The sequence below is a fragment of the Piliocolobus tephrosceles genome, chromosome 9 (assembly GCF_002776525.5).
Source record: "Piliocolobus tephrosceles isolate RC106 chromosome 9, ASM277652v3, whole genome shotgun sequence".
Taxonomy (NCBI): Eukaryota; Metazoa; Chordata; class Mammalia; order Primates; family Cercopithecidae; genus Piliocolobus; species Piliocolobus tephrosceles.
Window position 1 is genome coordinate 55158637 of NC_045442.1, and position 23307 is coordinate 55181943.

General features: G+C 35.0%; 1 protein-coding gene across 2 annotated transcripts in view; it reads left to right on the forward strand.

Moving 5' to 3' along the window:
• Positions 1 to 749: 749 nt before the first annotated feature.
• PHYHIPL (phytanoyl-CoA 2-hydroxylase interacting protein like) overlaps positions 750 to 23307 on the forward strand; it is a 70061-nt gene continuing 47503 nt past the window's right edge. The window contains exon 1 of one of the 2 annotated variants that reach the window (XM_023185600.1): positions 750 to 1177. In XM_023185600.1, the coding sequence (XP_023041368.1) occupies positions 1072 to 1177 (106 nt within the window). In that variant the 5' untranslated portion in view covers positions 750 to 1071. Of the gene's footprint in view, positions 1178 to 1475; positions 1837 to 23307 lie in introns of those variants that run through there. The other variant, XM_023185601.1, reaches the window with a different exon arrangement.

The following is a 23307-nucleotide window of genomic DNA, read 5'->3' on the forward strand; positions in this document are numbered from 1 at the left end:
CTTCCAAATCCATGGGAGCAGGTGCTGTTTATCCTCCCTTCATTGACGCCCAGAACAATGGCATAGGGTGAGCACTGAATACTTATTTGCTACATGCACGAATGAATGAAGCTACACGGCGAAGGCAGGCTGCGTGGCTGTTGGTCCCGTGGCTGTTGGCCCCGCCGCCTTTTCAGCAGGCTTGCCGCATCTCCTCATTGCCTCACCTTTCTGGAAATAAGAAGTTCCCACGTTTGCCCCGCCTCAGGGTCGGGGACTGGCAAAATGCTGTCTCTAAAGCCCCCACGCCTCAGGTAATCCGCTCATTTCTCACACAGACGCAGCTGTTTTCGAGGGATGTCCGGCCGAGCCCGCAGAGTGCGGCCAGCGAGTATCCTGGGACCTTCAGGGTAGGAGGTGGCTCCCACACCCCAATACCGTACAGAGAGTCCGAAGAGTCTGGGCCCTTATTTTTCCAATTCTTGATAAACAACCAATATGCTCGCCCTCGCCTCCCCGTGCAGATGCCTCAGGGCCAACTCGGGCTTCGCCACGCACCAAGAGCAGACCGAAGACGCCAAATGGCTATAACTAGGAGAGAGGGAGAGGCAGCTGGGCGGCGTATAGCGCCCACCGTTCCCGCGCGCTTGGCCGCCCGACGCCTCACAAGCGAGGTTGCCTTGCTCGTGGCTCGAGGGCAGGTGGGGGCGCGTGCGCGCAGAAGGGCGGGGGAGGGGCCGCCGCGCGCCAGCAGGTGGGCGCGTTCTCCCTCGCGCGTGCGCGCGTCGTGCCCTCTCTCTCACGTTCCCCGCGCGCTGCGTCCCCTCCCCGCCGGGAGCGCGCGCCTCCCGTCCTCGCGCCAGGTCCTGTTGGGTCTCTCAGAGCTGCACGCTCCCCGAATCTCCTGCCACAGCCGTCGCCTTCGCGGCGGCTCTCCAGCCCGGCGCCTCAGCCTCGGCGCCGCATCACCACGTCCCAGACCTCCTTCCCTCCCTCTGCCACTCCCCCTCCCTTTCCCGCCCTTCTTGCCCACCCGGCCGGCAGAGAGAGCCTGGATACGAAGCAGGCGGGCTTCAGAAGGGAGTTGGAAAAATGGAGGTTCCGCGCCTGGATCATGCCCTCAACAGTCCCACCAGCCCCTGTGAGGAGGTGATCAAAAACCTCAGCCTGGAGGCCATTCAGCTGTGCGACCGGGACGGTAAGAGCGGCCGGGACCGCGAGCAAAGGGACCGAGTCCGCGCCGAGGCGCCGGGGCCACTGTGGCTCCGCCGACGCCGCTCTCCAGGGCGGCAGGGTCTTTTGTTGTCCCCTCTGTGCAAATAAATGCAGATGTGGGCTACCCTCCGCCCACCGCCCTCCCCTCACCCCAGAAACAAAAGGACCCCGGGGCTCGCGCCTTAGCACCGAAAGTCGCTGTCCACAACCGTGGCGCCCTTCGCCGCCTTCTCCCGCCTGGTCCGGACGAGGGCGACGTTGCCGCTCGCGGCTCCTGCCCCGACGAGGCGTTTCCGATCTTTGCCGCAGTCCGAATTTCCTGGGTCGCCGGGCACTGAAGGGGAAATGCCCTCGGGATGTTTCTAGCAACCCCCTTCCCCCAGCACACACACACTAGTTAGCATTCTCTTCCAGAAACTTATCATTTTCTTTTTTAAACCTCCCATCGTCAGACTCCCCACATTAACAAGTCTTTTTAGCCTCTTGGATTGGGATTAGGATGACAGTTTTTCAGTGAGGGCGCAGAAAAACGGTGCATTTCAGCACCAAGGACAGACACAATCTTCGTGGTTCCTGGGCTCTGAGTCAGACTGTCGAAAATATTGGCCTAATATATGTGCTGTGATTCAGACTATGTGGCGAGTTGGTACCATTGCGTGTTGATATTATATCGTTTATTCTGTTGTTGAAGTTGACAGGCTCCTGTAGAAGGAAATTGATTGAATACAGGTCTGAGCGTTGAAGACATAAGCTAGTGCTGTGTGCAGTGGGGTTAGTTACAGTGCTTCTCGGTTAGTTGGACTAGTTAGAGTCTGCTATTTCAGTAATGTGGAACAAAACTTCATTTGTAAAGAAATCGTCTGATTAGTAATTGATTGGCCGAATAATTGTAAAATTCTACATCTGACAAAGGAAACACAGTGCACATGTTGTCAAGAGGGCCCAGAATACTTTCGACTATAAATGAAATTAATGTTTAACTGTATATGAAGGTAATGATTGTAAAGCATTTCTTTAACCAAAGTTATGTACAAATGCTAATACGCTCACAGTAAGGTCATAAAATTTATCAGCGTAATCCAAATAGGGAGCAGAGGTCTTGTTTCCAAAGTCATTTAAATGGTAATCACTTGGTTGGGCATTGTTATTCAGCACGTTTATATCAAGCGAGCACTGAGCACCGAATTTGTTTATTAATAAATTTTATATTTATTAATATAAGTTTATATTTAATAATTTTGAAACCAGAATTCAAACTTTTTGAAACCAAAACCACTTTAATTTCTGAAACAGGTGTAGGATGTGAATAAATAAATACACTTGCAAAGGCAGCTTGTATTTCCTTTATTCTTAGACCGTTTTGGTCACCATGGTGGTAAGTGCACGTATTTATGGTATTTAAAAAAATTTATCATTTTGGTATTCCATATGTAAGCTTACATGATTATAGACTATAAAGATTATTTTTAATAACACATAGGAAGTAATTTGGATTTTAGTTTATACTTTTATGAAATGACTTTTTGTAATGTAACCATTGCAAGTTGTAAATATTTTTATTTTCTTAGATTGGTTTGAGAGAAACACAAGAATAATAAAAGTAGACTTCATTTTTATTTATTGCAATGATATAGCCAAAGCTCATTCTTGTACTCATTTGAACTAGGCATTCATTGTTGCTTTTCAGAACCCGGTAATTTCAATACTTAAAACTGCATTTACCACGTGTTTCAAAGATATTAGGGAAAATTTAAACTTTTTTATGAAGTTCACAGAGTTAACAGAGTGCAAAAATTAATGCTGTGTTTACTGTGATCCCCTAGAGGAGTAGCTATTTTATTCTGATATTATTTTTTAGTTGTTTCTTTTCAAATTAGGAATCCCGCAAAATAAACAAATTATGTAACATTTAATTTGGGGGAGGGTGCTGGCACTAAGCAACATCTATGAAAATTACTATTTGCAGACTTCCAAGTAATTTAACATAGACTAATTAACTAGGGTTTTATTTTATAAAATAGCATGTACCAACAAATACAAAGAGCTAACTCTTCTACTAGAAGATGTATAAAATTTGGAAATACTTTGTTTAGAGATGTTGTTAAATGCTTAACTTATTTTGTTATCCTATCTTACATGTCAGTTCCAAAAATACTAACTTGGCTTCATAGGAATAATTTAGGGGGAATAATGTTGTTTGTTTTTAATAGAACAACGTATGAAATGTTGCATTAAATTTGTCAGACATTATTTAGCATCATATTTCATTGAGAAATTTTCAGCTGATGCTTTCTACTCCCTTTGCTTCCCTCCTTTCACTTTCTTTCCTCTCAAGTCTCATTGTTTTACTTCTATAAATATATAACATAGAAAAGGATGTGGCAGAATATGGGATAGAAGAGCTATTTATGTGTTTAAGTACCTAACAAGAGCCATATTTCATAATTTATGATAGAATACATTTGTTTTGTTTGCTCTTTTCTCACTTTATTTTAATCTACTGTTAATTTGGTGATGAAAAAAATGAGAGAAACATTAATTCCCTGGAAGTGGAATAAAATAGGGGAAAGCATAGGATGATTGTTAAATGTAAATTTTCTTTTACCTTCTCCAATCAGAGATGTTTTTAATTTTATAATATTTTCATACTGTATCAACCAAGAATTATGCCTGCTGGTGAACATAACTGTGTATCTCTCTCATGTTTCATTGGGGTTTTTTGTTGTTGTTTTTGTCTGTTACTTGCCTATTTTCCTATGAATTGATGATTACATTATCAATAATAATTCAATTTTTTTCATAGTTTCTAAAAATATTTAATAGTTTCTGAAGAATATGGGTTAGAGTCCACATGGTCATATAATTGGCTTTTCAATTAAATGAGACAGTTACACACACACACACAAACACACACACAGATACACACACACACACTACCTCATGGATAGTCTTTCCTAGGCATGTGTACTTTGTTTGCCAGCACCTGGTCCTTGCCCGAGTGTTACTCTGAAAATATACTGTAAATCTAGAGGTTTCTATTCCTATTGCAAGTAGAAGAGTATTTTTGTTTCTCTATCTCTGCTGTGCTGAAGTATACTCAAATTGCATACATGATGTACTTTTATTATGACTTTTCAAATAAAATGAAAGAGAAAATTTCTTGTTTGGAAACATTAATAATATGGGAGCCCATTTACAGTTTGATAGGTACTTCAGACCTTCACTGACCTGTGACAAGACAAAACAGCTCCCACCCCACACACAGAATTTTATATTACTTGCGCTTTTCATCTTTTAATCATATATATACACACACATATAATGTATATTATATATATATATGTATATGCTTTTTCTTCCTTGTTAAACAGGAAAGATTTATCTACATATTGCCTTACATGTATCTAAGCTCCCTCCAGCTTTGTTATAGTAAGGAAGAAAATACATAATTAATTTGTTTTAAAACATTTAAATCTACCCTCAAGGCTTGTAGCTGTAACAAATATTATTTCTATGAGTAGGGACTTTATGACCACCCAGATATGATATAAACCACAGGGTTTATGATGTAGTCAACAAGGAAACACATTGGAAAGAAATTACACAGAAGCTGACAGATTTCCTTGTCTTAGTCTCTAACAATACTTATGTGGAAAAATGGAGGAAAAAAAGATTTTATCTCTTTTACATATTTAAAAAGATAAATTTCTTTGAATGTTGAGTTTATCAAATTTATTTAAATTGTGAGTCAGTTAAGACCTCATTTATGTTATTGGCATGTGAATTAAACAAATTTTAACTTTGGAAATAAAAGTAACAAATGCTTAGTAGCACAGTGATATTAGATAATCCTTAATGACATTTTCTGAAGCAGACATCTAAGAGGAGTACCCGTAACTGTTACCTTTAATAGTCTTTATTACAAGAATGTAAGGTGGTCATTACTCAGTCTCAGTGACATGCAGTATAGCATAGTGATAATACCATTTTAGATCAGACCACCCTTGTTAGAATATTGGCTCTTGAATGCCGTGTAACCTTAAATTACTTAACTTGTTTTAGCCTCAAGCTTTCTTATGTAAAGTGGGTATAGTAATACCAATTCTGTAAGATTGTTTAAATAAGTAAATAAAGTATTACTTTCATAGAATTTACCAGTCTTGATATTAACACAAAATAGAGAGTAATAATTATTATTGTGAATGGAATATTGTCTACATAATTTCTTGAATTGAACCACTGCTTTTTAAAATTTCTTTTTTTGCCAGTGTCTAGGTCCTTGTTGTTTTTCTTAATTTCAGTTACATGTTATTTAGTTAGGAAATCACTTCAACTTCATGAGTAATTACTAGAATCTGTAAATTCTGAATTTTAAAGACTAGTACATTTTGAAATCACAGTTATAGTACTCTTATCTTTTACTTCTCTTTAGCATCCTATCAATAATATCTTTATCACCTTAGCCCTAAAAATTGTTTTTAGTTTCTAGTTCAAATCTGCCGTTCGCTATTTTTCATGTGCCTTGTAACTTTGATGGTTGCTTTGTTTAGGTATTTTCCTTAGAGCCCTTCTCTGTTCTTAATTTACAATGTTTTTCTTTATTAACTTTTTCCAAGGATAGATATATACTAGGACATGTAGCGTGTAGATTAATTTCTTTGACCCAAATATGACTATAGAGATATTAGTGAGTATGAAACAAAATAAAAATAAAAACTAAAAGAAATAAAAAATTTGAAACCCACCAGATTGTGTTAAACCAATTCATATTCTTGATAGGGTTCTAATTCATTCCCAGGGAAGACCAGAAAGTTACTAGAGTGAAAGTTACATCAAAGGATATGTGACCAGACTCCCTCCAGTGGTAGAATCACTGATGTGTTGTAAGGTTAACACTGGCAACTTACTTTGTTGCCTAGGTAGGCCCGGGTCAGAAATTCACTCTCTATAGAACACTATTTAGACAGCATTCAAATTACTTGGTTTTATCTCCACTGATATTTCTTCCTCATTTAGGCCCAATCTTGCTTTTTCCTCTAACTTATGTGAGTATACTTTCCTGATTACTTTTATATTTCATCCTGGGCCTCAATAATAACAACAACTATGTCACTCATTGGAGCAAACATAAATCCTTCTACTTTTTGGTTTTCCTTCTCTGCCTTTCTTTAGTAGATGCATAATATAAGTTTTCCCTTGTAGAATGTGCCTCTTTCTTGGATTTATTTTCCATTTCTGTTATATTTCTGTATGTGAATCTTTTTATCCTTTATTAATTATTTAAATCCTATTTTTACTATAAAACTTATACCTCCTTTTTAAACTTTAAAATATTTCGTTATTATCATTATTATTATTATTGAGATGGAGTTTCACTCTTTCTGAAATGCAGTGATGCAATCTCAGCTCACTGCAACCTCTGCCTTCCAGTTTCAAGTGACTCTCCTGCCTCAGCCTCCCGAGTAGCTAGGATTACAGACACCTGCCACCAAGCCTGGCTAATTGTTGTGTTTTTAGTAGAGATGAGGTTTCACCATATTGGCCAGGCTGGTCTTGAACTCCTGACCTCGTGATCTGCCCGTCTCGGCCTTCCAAAGTGCTGGGACAGTAGTTAAACTGTCCTTTGAGCAGACTATATTTTATATACATACATTTGAGAAGTAAGATCAGTGTTTGGAGAATATTTAAATGTATAGAAGAATAGGACAGTCTGAGCAGAAAAAAATAGGTAGAAAGCTTCAGCATTCTGTATATGTTAAGGGTAGTGACTGGAAATGGTATATAAGAAACCAAAAAAGAATCATGAGGAATTCACGATTGATTGAAATTTCAGGCAACATGGAAAGTAATCAGGAATAACTTCAGGATTTTAAGTCTGGGAAATATGAAGAATCATTGACAGCAAAGGAAAAAAAGAGAAAGAAAATAATATTTAAACATTCTGATGACATTAATTTTTTACATCTCAGATTTTAGGAGCCAGTGAATATCCAAATATATCCTAAGCACTTTTCTAGGGGCATATCTCTCTCATAGATATTGTTTTACTGGAATAATATTATATACTGCTTTGTCATTATTGTTTCAGTGTGTTTCCCCATGAGATTGCCCACTGGTATTCTTTTAAGGCTCTTTTTATTTTCTTTATTCTCACTCCTCAAAGGCCATACAAGGTCTGATGATAATACTGTGAGAATCGATACAATACAAAACTAACCACTTAATAGTTTAGAGAGGATTGTGAAATAGTGATTTTTGAGCTATCTCCACAAAAATATTGTTGAATCTTAGGAGACACTTTTGAGAGATTAGTATAAAGCAAAAAGAATTTTTGAGTTATATGAAGATGTTTCAAATCTAACATTAAGAGAACCCTTAGAAATTTAAAAGGTCAGCAATTCTTGTGTTCTGAGGAAAAGAGTTCTAGAATGGGGAGCATTTCTCATAGAAACATATTCCACTAGGGAGACTGGAAATTAAGTGAAAAGGGAAAGGTTAGGATTTAACTTCAGTTTTACAGTGACCTTTAATGTGCTTTGTATCTCATCCTTTGAGGGAAAGGGGTGGTCACATCCAACTTGAAACAACAAAGATGAAATAAATCTACAACCAGGTTTGTTACAAATGTAAATAAGTGCCCTATATTTTGAAGATGCTCAGCAGATGTGAGTTGAACCAAGAACATCATACTTGGAATTGTCGTTAGTTTTGTTTGTTATATTATGACTATTTGAGCCATGTTGTGGCTCATTTAAAGGGGGCTGCTCCTTGGGGATTTTGCATATACATTATTTGTTGTAGTGGTTGTGGCAACTAGTGTAAATAGATCTGTATTTTTTTCTATAGCCTGTAGGAATGTTGCCATCTAATAATAGTATGAAAGGCTTATAGTTTCCTTAGACATATGCCAATAAAGACAAGGCATAAAAGATTTTTCAGTATACTCTGATTTTTTTGAGAAATAGTGCCTCATCTTCCATGAATTTGAATATTGGTGAATCTCTCAGTCTTTAACACTTTAAAAGCTGATGATAAATGCCAATAAGAATTATGTAACTTTTGATCATCTACTGTGCAATAGGTCCAATAGATCCTTAATGACTGCATTTTAGAGTTATATCTGTGATGTAGAACAGGGGTGTGCATGTTATGGTCCCTGGGCAAAATCCATAAGCCTGCTACCTGTTTTTGTAAGTAAAATTTTTTTGGAATACAGCCATATTCATTTGTTTACATACTGTCTATGGCTACTTTCTTGCTACAACAATAGGGTTGAATAGCTGTAGCAGACCACATAGCCCACAAATCTTAAAATGCTTACTGTCTAGCCCTTTATAGAAAAAGTTTGCCAACAGTGCAAAAGATTGAGAACATAATTTAATCTCTCTTGATAGGAATAAAAATACTGCAAAGAGAGTTTTTGGGAAAAATGACTGTGTACTCATCTTGCTTTTATATGTTTCCAGGGTTTTGTGATTAGGTGAGTCAGGCAGAGGGATGTAGAGAGTTGAATAATGTTATCAGGCAGTAAGTTAGTTCTGTATGGAGTCAGTCAAAGATGGATGGCCCCCTATACCATTGTGTCTGATAAGCAGTGACAGAAACAGGCCCTAGTTTTAACTTGAAATCTAGCCTTCATATAAATAAGTTAAAAAGAAATGCTGTATATGCACATGTGTTTCCATGTACACTTATAATTCTATCAATAGATGTGTTTTAAAAAGTGTCAAAGATAGTGTGAACTTTGAGAAATACATATAATTATATTGATACATGTTACAAAGATTTATGTAAATATCATATTCTTCCTTTGAAACCAAACTCTATTTTAAAAAGAGTCAAGATCATACTCATCTTTCTGTCTTCCATAGTCTATCTCAAGCTGTCTATAAAGGACCCTCTTATTTTTCTTTTCTTAATTTCCAATCTGTTACAGAAACTTATTAAGAATATTAAAAAAGGATTTCTAGAAAATGAAATTTAAATGATAACAAATGAATTCAACAGAAGTAAAATCCACTGTTAAATTCCTTTAAAAGTTTCTAAATGCTTAATCCTAATTTTTATATTTAATTTCATCACAGATTGATAGTTTGTAGACTACTGCTTGTGAGTAGACCACATTTTTAAGTAGCATGAGCTAGAGGACTGTGCCATTCTATTTTTGTTCAATGACTAATTTATAGGAACTTCCCTTAGCCAGTTAAGAGTCTACTTTGTTTTCTTTTGTTCTTCTACTTACTATTTTTATTTATTTTTATATGCATTCCAACTTTAGGTTCTGAATTAAGAACAGGAAAAAAGAACACAGAAATGGATATAACTTGGATTCTGGGTTCAACAGATTTAGGAAGACAATTTATTTTGAGAATCGATATGTTTAACTAGATAATTATAATAATATTTGATAAATACTGTAACGGAGTATAGAAGAGAAAGTGGTTAATCCTATCTTGAGTCTAAGGACAATATTTTATTGAGGGTTAAAAGTAAAATAAAAATTTGCCAGAAGAAGAATTAGGAGAGGGGCATTTCTGGCAGAGATAAGAGAATAAACAAAAGCTTAAAATCATATATTCTGGGAATGCAGAGCATTTGGTATTGCTGGAGGAAAGAAGTGTGCCTGGTGGAAAATTAAGGTGAAAGCTAGTTACAGCTAGCTAGGTTATGCCATGATTAGAATTTTTGATTTATTATCTTAGATTTCAAACTTTCTAATTTGTGGAGAATGTTTGTTTTATAATATAACATTGTTCAACAAATAAAAGTAGCATTTTATTGTATAACTGTCCTATAATTTTATACTTACAGCATTTTTCAAATAAAGTCAATCAGTGGTATAGTGGGAATTTAAATTAGCAGCTATGCTTGAAAGTTACTATTTTATATCAGCTTCAGCATCCACTATATTTCTGTATCTTATTTTTATTGCATTATATGTAGAAAATTCTGGTTCATACAAATAAGTAGTGGCAAATTGTAATGTTTTTAAGTCATTTGGCCTTCTCAGGATATTCTTCAAATAAACTGATCCAGACCAAAAAGAGAAATATTAAGATTTTTGTCAAAGTTGAATAATGAAAGAATAAATGTTTCATTTGAGAGTAAGTGACAGAATCGATTCATCAGTCATTTCATTTTTTCATTGTTTGATGATAAAGTCTTGTATCATTCTGAGATATTTATTGATAACATTTTTAAAACTCATACTTGGCTGCTGATTCTGTTAAAATTTCAGAACAGTTGCTTTGTTTTCCTTGCATGATGAGTCTTAACTGTAAGAATCAATTTCATTTCTGAAAACTTATTTGCATTATAAGCTTGGTAATATTGTGTCAAATTGAATTTCTTTAGCTTATTAAAGAGCTAGATAACCAAATTGGTTTTCCCTAGTTACTTGTATTTGAAAGATACTTCTCAGAGTTTTTAAAAATTACATTTAAAAGTGTTTCTTGTTTTTCGAAGAATATTTATACCTTGATTCAGGACACTCAGCTAAGTTTGGTATGAAAAATGAACTTTGAAATTTTCTGTTCTTAACCTTACAATTAGCTCAGAAAAAATTCCCAACAACTTCAGTGTAAAGGATAGTTTAAATGTGATTATCCAAAACTATTTTTAAATATCTAAATATCTAATCCTCATTAGTGTATAATTACTACTTGATGAAATCTGGCAACAACTTTTATAGGAGCTACCATTCCTGCGATTTTTTATGTTATCTATTTGCCTCAATATAGTTGTCTCAACATTTCTGACAGTTTAGTTAATGGTGTGTTAAAAATTGATTTAGACATTAACATTTTCTTCTCCATTGTGTATTGTATTATGATTTCTGAATTTACCTAGTTAAAAAACTTGTGCAAAAGCAAATGTAGAGATTTGACCCATATATATTCTCATTGAGTTAAATTGGAAAGATCTTCCCTAATCTCAACATTTGAATTAACTAGATATATGTGATGAATATTTTTTGTATTACATTTTCAGATATGTACCAATATTTTGTTTCAGTTTTTTGACAACAGCTCACTCATTTAACATTTGTTGCAGTATCAATAATGCAAGATTTGATAAGGTTTTCTCTAATTGTGTATGCTTTTGTTCATAGGTGATAACTTTATTCTGATTACATTTTAATCATTAGATTTGCAATAACTTCAGTCACTATGTGTTTTACTGCAAGATTATGGAACTTGCCAGCAGCCGTATCACTATTTTGCCCAACTTTGTTATAAAAAAACAATGAAAATTTGTCAGTTTTTATCACTACAATATAAGTCTTAATGATAGATGACGATCATTATATTTTAGTCTTGAGTGACTGTTCCTGAGAGCTTCCAGCATATTTATTTCATTTTGAACATAGTTGCCACTGTGGTCAATATATGCTGAAAACTTAAAAGGTAATAATTAATAGTAAGACTTAAAATATCTTGAGTCAAATAAGTAACAATATATCCATTTTAAATTTGTCTGTTATTTCCTGTTTTCAACCAGTTTCATTTCTAGTTTTAGAGATAATTATTTCATTTCCTACACTGGAAAAAGTATAACTTTACATCCCAAACAAGATTAACTTTATCACAAATACAATTAGAGAAGAAACATGCAAATTTCATAGTAAACTCTTAATCTGTTTAAGAGAGGAAGGGCCAAACAGTTGAACCAGAGCCTTACCTGCAACTAATTGAACTCTGCATTCAAGTACATAATGTCTTTGTAAAACTTTACTTGAGCATATACTTGCTGGCTTGAATTTAAACAAGCACACATGAAACAGAGCTACACCTTTTATTAGCACATGGTGCCGTTTTGTGCACTGAGGTAGCAGGCAAAGTCTTCTTTTAATGTTTACCCAAAATAACATAATAGAGGACAATTTAATGTTTGCCATTTATATTACAGTTTAAAAAATAGTTTTTAAATAATTAAAAAGGAAGTTAAATGATAATGTTTGATACACTTCTTAGTCACTTCTTCATTAAAAAATATTTAAGTCATTGGTCAGTGGTTCTCAAAATTTATCACCTAGATGGCTTACTGAAACAGATTGCCGGGACCTATCCCCTGAGTTTCTGATTCTTTAGATCTGGGTGGAGCCCAAGAATTTGCATTTCTAACAGATTTCTAGGGGATGTTGGTATTGGTGATCCAGGGTCCAGGCTTAGAGAAGCAATGCTTTCGGTAGCATAGCCAAAGAAGTTCTTAGGTGGAGAAGAGATATTAGATATTTGTTGTTTAGATACAGTGTTCTGGCATCCATTGGATGAATGAACTGGGATATTGAACTCAGAGAGTGTAAATACCTAAATGGCAATTATAGTTAATAAGTAAGATTTTTAAGACAAGATAGATAAAAATTAGGGGTGGAATTAACCAACATTTCTGAGACAAAAATCTGTTAACTTTGTGATCAACCTGGAAGTGTGGCATATGAAAAAGGAGTTGTTGAGGATAACTAAATTTGCTAGATTGGGAGATGGGGTACATTTTTTACCAGCAAATAAAATAGGAATTGTTAACTGGGGGGAATATTAAAGAGTAGGCTTGAAGACAAACTATTACAGTCCTTTCTGGACAAGTTAGATTTCAATATCTATGGAATATCTAGATGGAAATTTTCAGAAGGCTGTTAGAAATATTTATCTGTGTCTCGTAGGGAGAGAGTTTGAGAATAAAGATGAAAATTTGGTAGTATTCTCTAGGCTATTTTCTCTTGTCATATTTCTTCTTTATCAAGTGTTCCTCCTTCATCTTCTAGTCAATCTTTGAGACCCATGTCAAGTTGTTGAACTGCTCCTTAGAGTGAGTAAATTAGAATGCTTGTGCCTTTTGTGTATGTGTGTGGTATCTGAAAGGATCATTTGAAAATTAATTACTTTAGATATAATTGTATTTGGTGGGTTGTGGTTATTTGGGACAGTTAACATGGAAGAAATACAATTAACCTAAGCTGTGTGCTTGATAGATTTCTCCCCCCTATTTTGACTGACAAGAGAACTAAGTGTATGATTATCTGTGCTTACTGTAGAAATACACTAGATTAATTTTTCCCCCTTAAGCAACATAATCTGTGTTGCATTAAATAAATACAGTGCATAAAATCAGTGAACTGTTGGAACTCAAATTAGCAGAAAAATAGTGACAGTAAAGCCTAAAGAAAAATTAAAATCTTCACCAAATCTGTGTCTAAGGCTTTCAAATTGAACATATATATCCAAGATTTTCTTTTTGACCTTGAACTTACTAATTTTAATGTTTACTAGGGTATTTGTTGAGTGCTAGGTTACAATAAGACATAGTCTTTTTTTTATAAACTTGTTTTTTTGCAGTCTTTTTGTTTAAACGTAGATACACCTTCCATTTTAATCAATACGGCTTTTTAGTTTTTGTATAATGTTTTCAAGCTGTGCTAAGACTGAATATTTGAGCCTATTTTTATATATTTTCTTCTGGTGTAATCCAGTATACCCAATATTAATTTCCATGGTGCTTGATAGCTTGATACAGCTTTTTTGGCTGTTATTTTTGGTGATTAAAAAAGGAAGCCCTAAAAACTAAAAAAGCAGTGGTTCTGGAATTTGCTGTTTATACTACTTGTTTTGCTAAAAACTTTACATATTTACATTCTAATGATAAAATTTACAGAATTGAAATTAAGCTTAAAATAATTATAAACATTCCAAATTCCAAATATAATTATCTACTTCTTCTAGAACTTTTGTTTGGCACTATGTATTATAGAAGTATTTGTTTACCTATATAATTTTTTGTTGTTGTTTTTGAGACAAAGTCGTGCAGTGTTGCCCAGGCTGGTGTGCAGTGGTGCAATCTCGGCTCACTGCAATCTCTGCCTCCCAAGTTCAAGCAATTCTCCTGTCTCAGCCTCCTGAGTAGCTGGAATTACACGCGTGCACCACCATGACCAGCTAACTTTTTTGTATTTCTAAGATATTTATATTTCTAAGAGCTTCATATGGATCCACAATTGAATGTTTTCCTTCGCTACCCTCATAATAGTTTCAAGAATGTTTTCCAATTTCTTTTCTTACAGTGTTAATACTTTTCTATTTTAATTTTATAACATACAAACACCACCTAGTTTCACTATAATATGATAATATTTTAATGAAAATGTTAAATATATTTCCCTGAGTGCATGCATAGTGCTATTTACTGCAGATAATATGTGTGTGTTTACTTATTTTCATTGCACTGTGAAATGCTGATGTGCCATTATTTTAAGAAAATCTGAAATATGATATCTAAACTTAGAAAACACATTAATCAAGGAATAATTATTTTCCCTGCAGTAGTGTTCTCTGTTAGTTCTGCAGTGTTCTTCATTGTTGTCAAATTCAGAAGAATTTGACAGAAAGGCAAAATGGCAGTGAAATGTAATACCAACTAATTTGTCTTAAACAATGGTTTCTTAAGTTATCTCTGAAATTTTTATGAGAGGAAGTATGTACTAAACATTGGAAATTCAAAGATCCAGCATTTTTAACTTCACCTGTTTATAGGCCATGTCAAAGGTAGCTAAATAGGACAATTTAATTATTGACAATTTTAATAGCACCCTAGACAGCTGAATTTCTGGCATTTACCTGTGAGTGTAGAAAGCTTGTTGCCCAGCATTTCTGTCAATGTTTCTTTATGTTTTCTTTGAGCATACAGAATTCTTGTGAAATGTCAAAAACATTATTTTTAAGTAAAAAATGACCCCTGAGAAAGAAAAGTGTAGTGATGTAAGAAAACAGAAAGGAGAAAAGGATTTGTTAAAAGTGTTTTACAAAATGTTTGCATTGATTAATGCTATTATATTAATTATATAATTTAAGGTATTGTTTAATTTATTTTGGTGCTAGAATTTAATTGCTTTTAAAATGACTTTTAATCTCACATTATCATTAAGAGGGTGTGAATGCATTGTGTAGGGGATGAAAACGTCTTTCGTTCTCATCTTAGTTTCATGGCTGAGGCCATGTAACAAAAGACAGACTAACAAGAGAAAAGCATACAAATTTATTTAATATAAGCTGTACATGACGTGGGAGCCTTTATAAGGAAATGAAAACCCAAAGAAATGGGTAAAACCTATGTATTTTTTTTTATGTTAGTTTAATGAAGAGTAGACAGTCATGGAGAAATATAATTGGAAGACAAAATAGTATGATTTCATGGTAATAAGCTCGTGGGAACTTCGCAAGACTTTTTTCTTCATATTCACCTCTGTGTCCTTATGTCTTCAGAGATAAGGATATTCTTTTTCTACAGGTATAGGGAGGACATCTCTCCAGTGAAGGTCTTATAACCTGCCTCAGGGGAGAAGGGTAGGAGAAGGAGTGACTTTCCTGCTTCTGTTGTTTTCTCAAATTCCTTCAGCTTAAACTATTTTAGGTTACCATGTCTCAAAACCCATTGCTTACTTAACATTTTTCTGTTGTATTCTACTACTTGGGAATTTATATGCTTTAATTGTTTTTACAAATGTAAATACTTTCAACAGTATCTTTTGTAAATGCCATGGTTATATTGTAATGATCTTCAAGTGACGTTTATGAACTCTAGAGGGCATAATAGATAATCAATTGGGCCATGGAATAAAGTAATAGAACTTTTGTTAATGTTTATTTTTATATTACCTAGAATAAGAAAAAGTTTTCTTCATGTTAGCTATGCAGATTAACACTTGATACATCAAACTATCACATATACTCTATGTGCATGAGGTACATTTGTATAATTGGCATATGCTTAGCATTTTGTACATACAGACAGTGATATACTTTCCCGGCCTGAAGTACCCATTCTTGTGTGGTATCTTTTCCAACTGTGATAGCCCTTAAAACAAAGTATCTAAATAAACTAAATTTAGAATTGGTCATTGAATTGCTGTGTCACAAAATGTTAAACCAAGTTTATCAAAATAAGAACACATATTCATATATTTTTAGTAAAATGTTTTTATTCTGAAGTAGATAAAAATAAAATATTGAAAATTATTTTGTATTTTATAATTTTAAATTACTATTTTATCCAGTCCATAATGTTCATAATATATTAGTATATATATGTATAATTTATAAAGAAATGACTGCACTTAAGAGTACACTGTCAACATTTTTTTTTTTTTTTTTTTTTTTTTGAGACCTAGTTGCTTGCTCTGTCGCCCAGGCTGGAGTGCAGTGGCGCGATCTCGGCTCACTGCAAGCTCTGCCTCCCGGGTTCATGCCATTCTCCTGCCTCAGCCTCCCGAGTAGCTGGGACTACAGGCACCAGCCACCACGCCTGGCTAATTTTTTGTATTGTTAGTGGAGAGGGGGAGTTTCACGGTGTTAGCCAGGATGGTCTCGATCTCCTGACCTTGTGATCTGTCCGACTTGGCCTCCCAAAGTGCTGGGATTACACGCATGAGCCATCGTGCCTGGCCGAGTACACTGTAAACATTTTTTATATAGGGGTATGACACGAAAAAAGTTTCAAGAATAGATTTGTATTATATTCTGTTTTTGTACATCTTGCTTTACACAGCAAGGTGTGTCTGTAATAAAAAAATCCACCCAATGTATTCAAAGATGGATTTCATTACACAATTATATACTCTTTATTGTCAAAAAGATTTCTTAAATGTCTGTTTTAACATTATGTTGTATATAGCAATTCAGATGAATTCCCTGGGCACTAGAGGTAAACAATTTAAGGTAATTTTTAGTTGTGTATATGAAATCTCAATCTAGGTGCTCATCAAGGAGCTAAAACACCACCACAAATTTAGAAGCATCTTGCTCTTCACTGCTACCCATGGTAGTCCTCTTTTCCAAAAGATGTTCTCATTATCCTCCCCAGTTTCTCAGGCATTGACCTTCAGGGGCATTCTTCACATAAAATATTAAGATAAAAATCCCTTGAATTCTATCTCCTCAGTGGTCTGATCTGATTTTATCTCTTATAACTCTATAACTGAGTAACAAAATTTCCTTTATGATCTGGCCATCACCAGTCTTCTGTTCCTCCAGTCCCATCTTATTCTTTCTCTGAAAATAATCTTTTGAGAATAAGTTTTTACCTGTCTTCCCTGTTAAGAAACCTTAAGTCAAATGCAGCATATATATGGACTTTCATGAACCTTATTGCAGGGTCTTTCATGAACCTCTTTTTAGGGTCATTTGGTTTTGGCATCTGTCACCCTGTTGTTCACAAACTGTACAGTTCACAAACTGTACTTTTTTTTCCTACATTTTGTGAGTTTTCTTTCCAAAATTTCACTAAGATCAAAGTGGACTGCTTTTCCATGAATAATGCAAGTCTGTACCTTTGTGCCGGGGCCAGCATTCCCTGCTTTTACTCTTCTTTCACATTTATAACCATCTTCTTCTGTTCTGGCTGAGCTATCGTATTTATTGTCTTTGAGTCAACACTTTACTTTTACTTATTTAGGATTGTACATGTTGGTTACAATTACCAACAATTCCAGGGCCTACTTTTCTTTTCATTTGGTCTTAAAAGTTGCTACCTGTTTTCATTAACATCTACTTTATCTCCAAACTATTTTGTGCTCCTCTTACATATTATTTATATTCATTACTTTTTTTAACCTAGGTCGAATAGTATAGTTTCATTTGTGTGTTTTTATTGCCAGCTACTCAGGGTTTTGCTTGGGGTTTGATTTGCATTTGTGTCCTCTTGTGGTATGGAGCACAGAGATAGAATGGGCATAGGAAGATGAACTTAGATCTCTTTAATATTTGCTTTCTCATTTTGTTAGGTGCTGTCACTTCTTGGACCAATCCTACTGTGGTATGATGATTTTGAGGAATCAGAATGTAATGAATCCTTCCTAATTCTAGTTTCAGCCATTGAATAATGAAATTTGGAATTACACTAAAATGCTTGCTAATGATTTATCATAATTATGAATTAAAATATTAAAGGTGAATCTGGGCCTTGGTATTTTTAAAGTTATAAATATATTTGAAACCTTACTTGAAGATTAGAGGTTTATCATTTATTTTTAGTTCATCTATCAGAGAAATATATAGGAAGTTCTCCTAACTGACTTGTGGTGGAGATAGGGGTCATGAGAGTAAAGCAAAAGAATTTGAAGGATAAATAGAAGTTAGGAGGGAAAAGTTGGGAAAATAGATGAGCTATCGGGAGATAGTAGTAAACAGTGAGTGAAAGATTACATAGGCAGTAGTAGACCAGGTGTAAGGAATCACTCCAATAAAGGCTTAGTAGTGACTGGGGTTAGGGTGAGATTGAGAGTTAGATGAGATTAGATTAGAGACGAAAATATGCCAGGTTCTTGAAGGACTAATTTAAAAGATTATCCCAATGGAGTGGTGGTTGAAAAATTACCCACCAGGTACAATGTCTAATATTTCAGTAATAGGATACGCTAGAAGCCCATCCCCCACCGTTATGCATATACACTAAACACGTGTACCCCAGAATCTAAAATGAAAAAAAAATAATAAAATTTAAAGATATAAAATGTTATTCCATGTCAACATTTTTACATGATTAGCCAAGGAAAGATTTGAAGCATTAGAGTAACATTGTCTTCACATGAATGGGTAAGAGGAGAATTTCAACAATTATTGTTCAGATAATTAAACCTCAAATAACTTTTGCTAAATGACTTGGGTAATTTAGATGTGTGTGTCTGTGCTTCCTTATTCTGAATGATACCACTTTCATACCATTTTGGTGTGCTTATACAGCTTCGAGTGCTTAAATAATATTACTTTTTATAACCAGAGTTAAAGAAACAGCATGTTAGGCCTAAGAAGTGCCTTCAAAACTATTCAATTCAAACTTTCCATTTTTCAGTTGTGAACATGTAGGATTATTGAGGTAAAATAACCTGTCTAATTTCATGTAGCTATCAAACAGCAGAGTCAGGATTTGAACCAGTTTGTCTATTTCTGAAGCTCACGTTCTTAACTAATATCATTCTACAAAATAAAATCAATAAGTACCTTAGACGTGATTTTTCAAACTGTTTTATTAATATATTTTTTACTTAGGGATTAAAACCTACTATGTAGACATAATAATTCACAAGGTTGTAAACTGCAGCACCCATAACTTCTGCAGAATATAGTGATTACTAAAAAGGCCATAGATTGCAATCTACCTATCTGACGACAAAGGGCTAATATCCAGAATCTACAAAGAACTTAAACAAATTTACAAGAAAAAAAATCAGACAACCCCATCAAAAAGTGGGCAAAGGATATGAACAGACACTTCTCAAAAAAGGCATTTATGCAGCTAACAGACACATTAAAAAATGTTCGTCATCACTGGCCATCAGAGAAATGCAAATCAAAATCACAGCAAGATACCATCTCACACCAGTTAGAATGGCGATCATTAAAAAGTCAGGAAACAACAGGTGCTGGAGAGGATGTGGAGAAATAGGAACACTTTTTCACTGTTGGTGGGACTGTAAACTAGTTCAGCCATTGTGGAAGACAGTGTGGCAATTCCTCAAGGATCTGGAACTAGAAATACCATTTGACCCAGCCATCCTATTACTGGGTATATACCCAAAGGATTATAAATCATGCTACTGTAAAGATACATGCACACATATGTTTATTGCAGCACTATTCACAATAGCAGGACTTGGAACCAACCCAAATGTCCATCAATGGTAGATTGGATTAAGAAAATGTGGCACATATACACCATAGAATCCATAACAAAGGATGAATTCATGTCCTTTGTAGGAACATGAATGAAGCTGGAAACCATCATTCTGAGCAAACTATCACAAGGACAGAAAACCAAACACTGCATGTTCTCACTCGTAGGTGGGAATTGAACAATGAGAACACATGGACACAGGATGGAGAACATCACATACCGGTGCCTGTCGTGAGGTGGAGGGAGTGGGGAGGGATAGCATTAGGAGAAATACCTAATGTAAATGACGAGTTAATGAGTGCAGCACACCAACGTGGCACATGTATACATATGTAACAAACCTGCATGTTGTGCACATGTACCCTAGAACTTAAAGTGTAATTTTTTGAAAAAAGACCATAAATAATGGTAAATTGCTCATTTAGATGCACGTATAAGGGTTGTTTTCCATTGACTGGAAAGGGAGTAAAAAAAGCCTAAGGGATTACATGTTGTTACAGGAATTTACATCAAGATCAAATTCCATGGGAAGTCTTTATATAGATTCAGAATATAAAGGATTTATAGAATATATATAGGGTTTAGGCCAATAAACCAAGTTTCTGAAAACTTTATATAAAGAACTATTATAAGTAAAACAAACAAAGCATAAAGTATGTTATCAGCATGTAGAAATATTAAATTCAAAATCTTCTATCCTGCTAGGAAACTAGTCCTTAAGTTAACACTAAAATATTATGAAAATTGATGACTGCTGCCATTTAAATTATATATTACTATTAGGGTAGATGGTATAATTTGAGGTGACAGTTCATAACCATTCTAAATAGTCTAAATGGTTACAAGTTACATAAAGTTATGTTTTATCATGTAATGAGTCCGTATATGATGACTTTTAGCAGAACCCTTTTTTGTGGGAGCTTTAAATTTCTCCTGTCAGTCAAACTAGAATTATTTTAAAAAGAAAGAGGAGGAGAATTTCAAAGTCCTGGATTAGTACAAATTTAGTTTGGTTTCATTCCCATGTCAACTGGGAGAACTCAAGGACCAGATTCAAAGTTTATGTTGATTTTGTTCCCTTTTGTGTGTATGTCCTTTTTATTTTATGTGTGACCTTTTAACATTAGCTTTAATCTGAGATTTTTTTTTCTTAACATGTTACTTATTGCCAGCATTGGTAGGGAGTGCCATCTCCACTATGCTTTTAGTTATATATTTATATTTTTATGCTTCCATATGTCAGTTCATTCACGTGTTTATCATTCTCTCAACAAGTATTTATTAGGACCAGGCACTCATTTAGACAGGACCAGTAGAAAGGTGTCTCATAAAGTTTTTTTTTTTTTTTTTTTTTTTTTTGAGATAGTTTTGCTCTTATTGCTCAGGCTAGAGTGCAGTGGCGTGATCTTGGCTCACTGCAACCTCCGCCTCCCGGGTTCAAGTGATTCTCCTGCCCCAGCTTCCCAAGAAGCTGATATTACAGGCACCTATCACCACGCCTGGCTAATTTTGTGTTCTTAGTAGAAACGGGGTTTTGCCATGTTGGCCAGGTTGGCCTCGAACTCCTGACCTCAGGTGATCTACCTGCCTCGGCCTCCCAAAGTGCTGGGATTACAGGCATGAGCCACCGTGCCTGGCCTCATAAAGTTTTTAAAAGAATGTCAAGTGAATATACTTAAAAGTTACACTAAAATAAGATAAAATTACCCAGTTCCTTGTAGACATTTTCCTCATGTTATCCTGATATAACAACTTTTTCTCATGTGATATGAGACATGAGACATGAGTATGGGATGTGACATGAATGTGAGATTGATTATGTGTGGGTTGGCCATGGGACCAAAAGGGAAGTAGTTGATTCATCTGTTTTCCACAGCATTTTGTCTTTAAAAAAAAAAAAAAAAAATTACAACCATGTTTTTCTTTCACCAACCATGAGATTTCCTAATTGTTCACATTATTAATAATTGTTTTTATTCTTTAAAGTTCTTAAGGTAGTCACCTATTTTGTGAGCTCATCATGTAAAGCATATTTGTGAGTGTTTTTCTCATGTATTTATCTTCATGTGCCCTGTTAAAAGAATGATATAACATGCTAGTTACCAATATGCTAGAGTATTACAGAGTTTTATGTGTAACCTATGTTCATAATTCTACTTCAGCTAATATTTTTCAGGCAGAAAGAGCAGTCATACTTAAAGCTTGACTTCTGGGGTGGCAGCAACAACAATAGGGTTTGAATTAGTATTAAGCCATAAGTCTTAGCCTGATGATTTTTCTGGCTTTTATAATATAAATTCCTTAATACTACTTGTAAGTTTAGCCTGTCTTCATCACTGGAAATAATTCTGCATCTGAGAACAGATACAGTAAGGAACTTAAGGTCAGGACTTTATGGCCTTAGCACCGAGTAATTCTTGGCATTACTTTGTCCTAGTACATTGATTCTAGTAATTAAACTCTTATTTTAACTTCTTTGATCAAGCTCCTTATATCTTTCTGTAGCAGTTGAATCCTTGTGTTTTCATCCATAAATGAATCTATCTCTTATTTTCTTGCTCAAATTCTAGTCCCTCTAGAATAAGGTTCTATTTTGAATACCAGGATTTTGCCTTTCATGGTTTCTTGTGGGTAGAACTGTACAACTTGCTGGTAAGCCTCCCTGATGCAAGCAATAACTTTATAACCTGATCTCTTTCCCATTGCCTTTTGTTAGATTACTTATACTCCGTGTCATACTTTCTCTATTGAATGGGACTTCGGCCATTTGTAGGCTGCAAGGTCTCTATCTGTCTTGATTATGTCTCCTTTCCTGATATTTGGAGTTCTCATGATTGGCATCTCTACTTCAAAGGTCTGTCTAATCTCTGGATCTCTGCAAACTGACTCTTAACGGTGTAACCTATCCTAGTCTAACTGAGTCTCTGTTTTTACAGTGGCCAGCTGGAAATTATAAAGATTGCCTAGTTCTGGAAATCCAGCAAACCAAGTACACTCAGTGAATACAACTCATGTTGTGTTTAGGCGTGGAAACATTTAGAAGCACATTTATTTAATTCAAATTTGTGTACTTGTACATAAGGGAGACAGAAAATTGTAAAAGTACATACCTAAAAGCTGTTACTTCTTTTTTATTTTTTAGTAGTTTTTGAAGAACTTAAATCCAAAGAGACAAAAAAGGATAAAAGCAACGTTGGTTCATGGCAAGTTATTACATTTTAAGTGCTTAACTGTAAGTGCAGTTTATCTCCTGCACTAGTCATGTTTTTGACTTTCCCAAATTATGGAAAGTGTGACATGCTTCATTAACATAGTACTTAACATTACAAATAGGAAAAGATGGGCTTCTTTAGAAAAACAATACAGCAAGAGAGCCCTTTTCTCAATGAATGATAGGCTAACACAACAGAGATCTTTCAGTTAAAGCAGAATCTTAGGTAAGGTACATAGCTA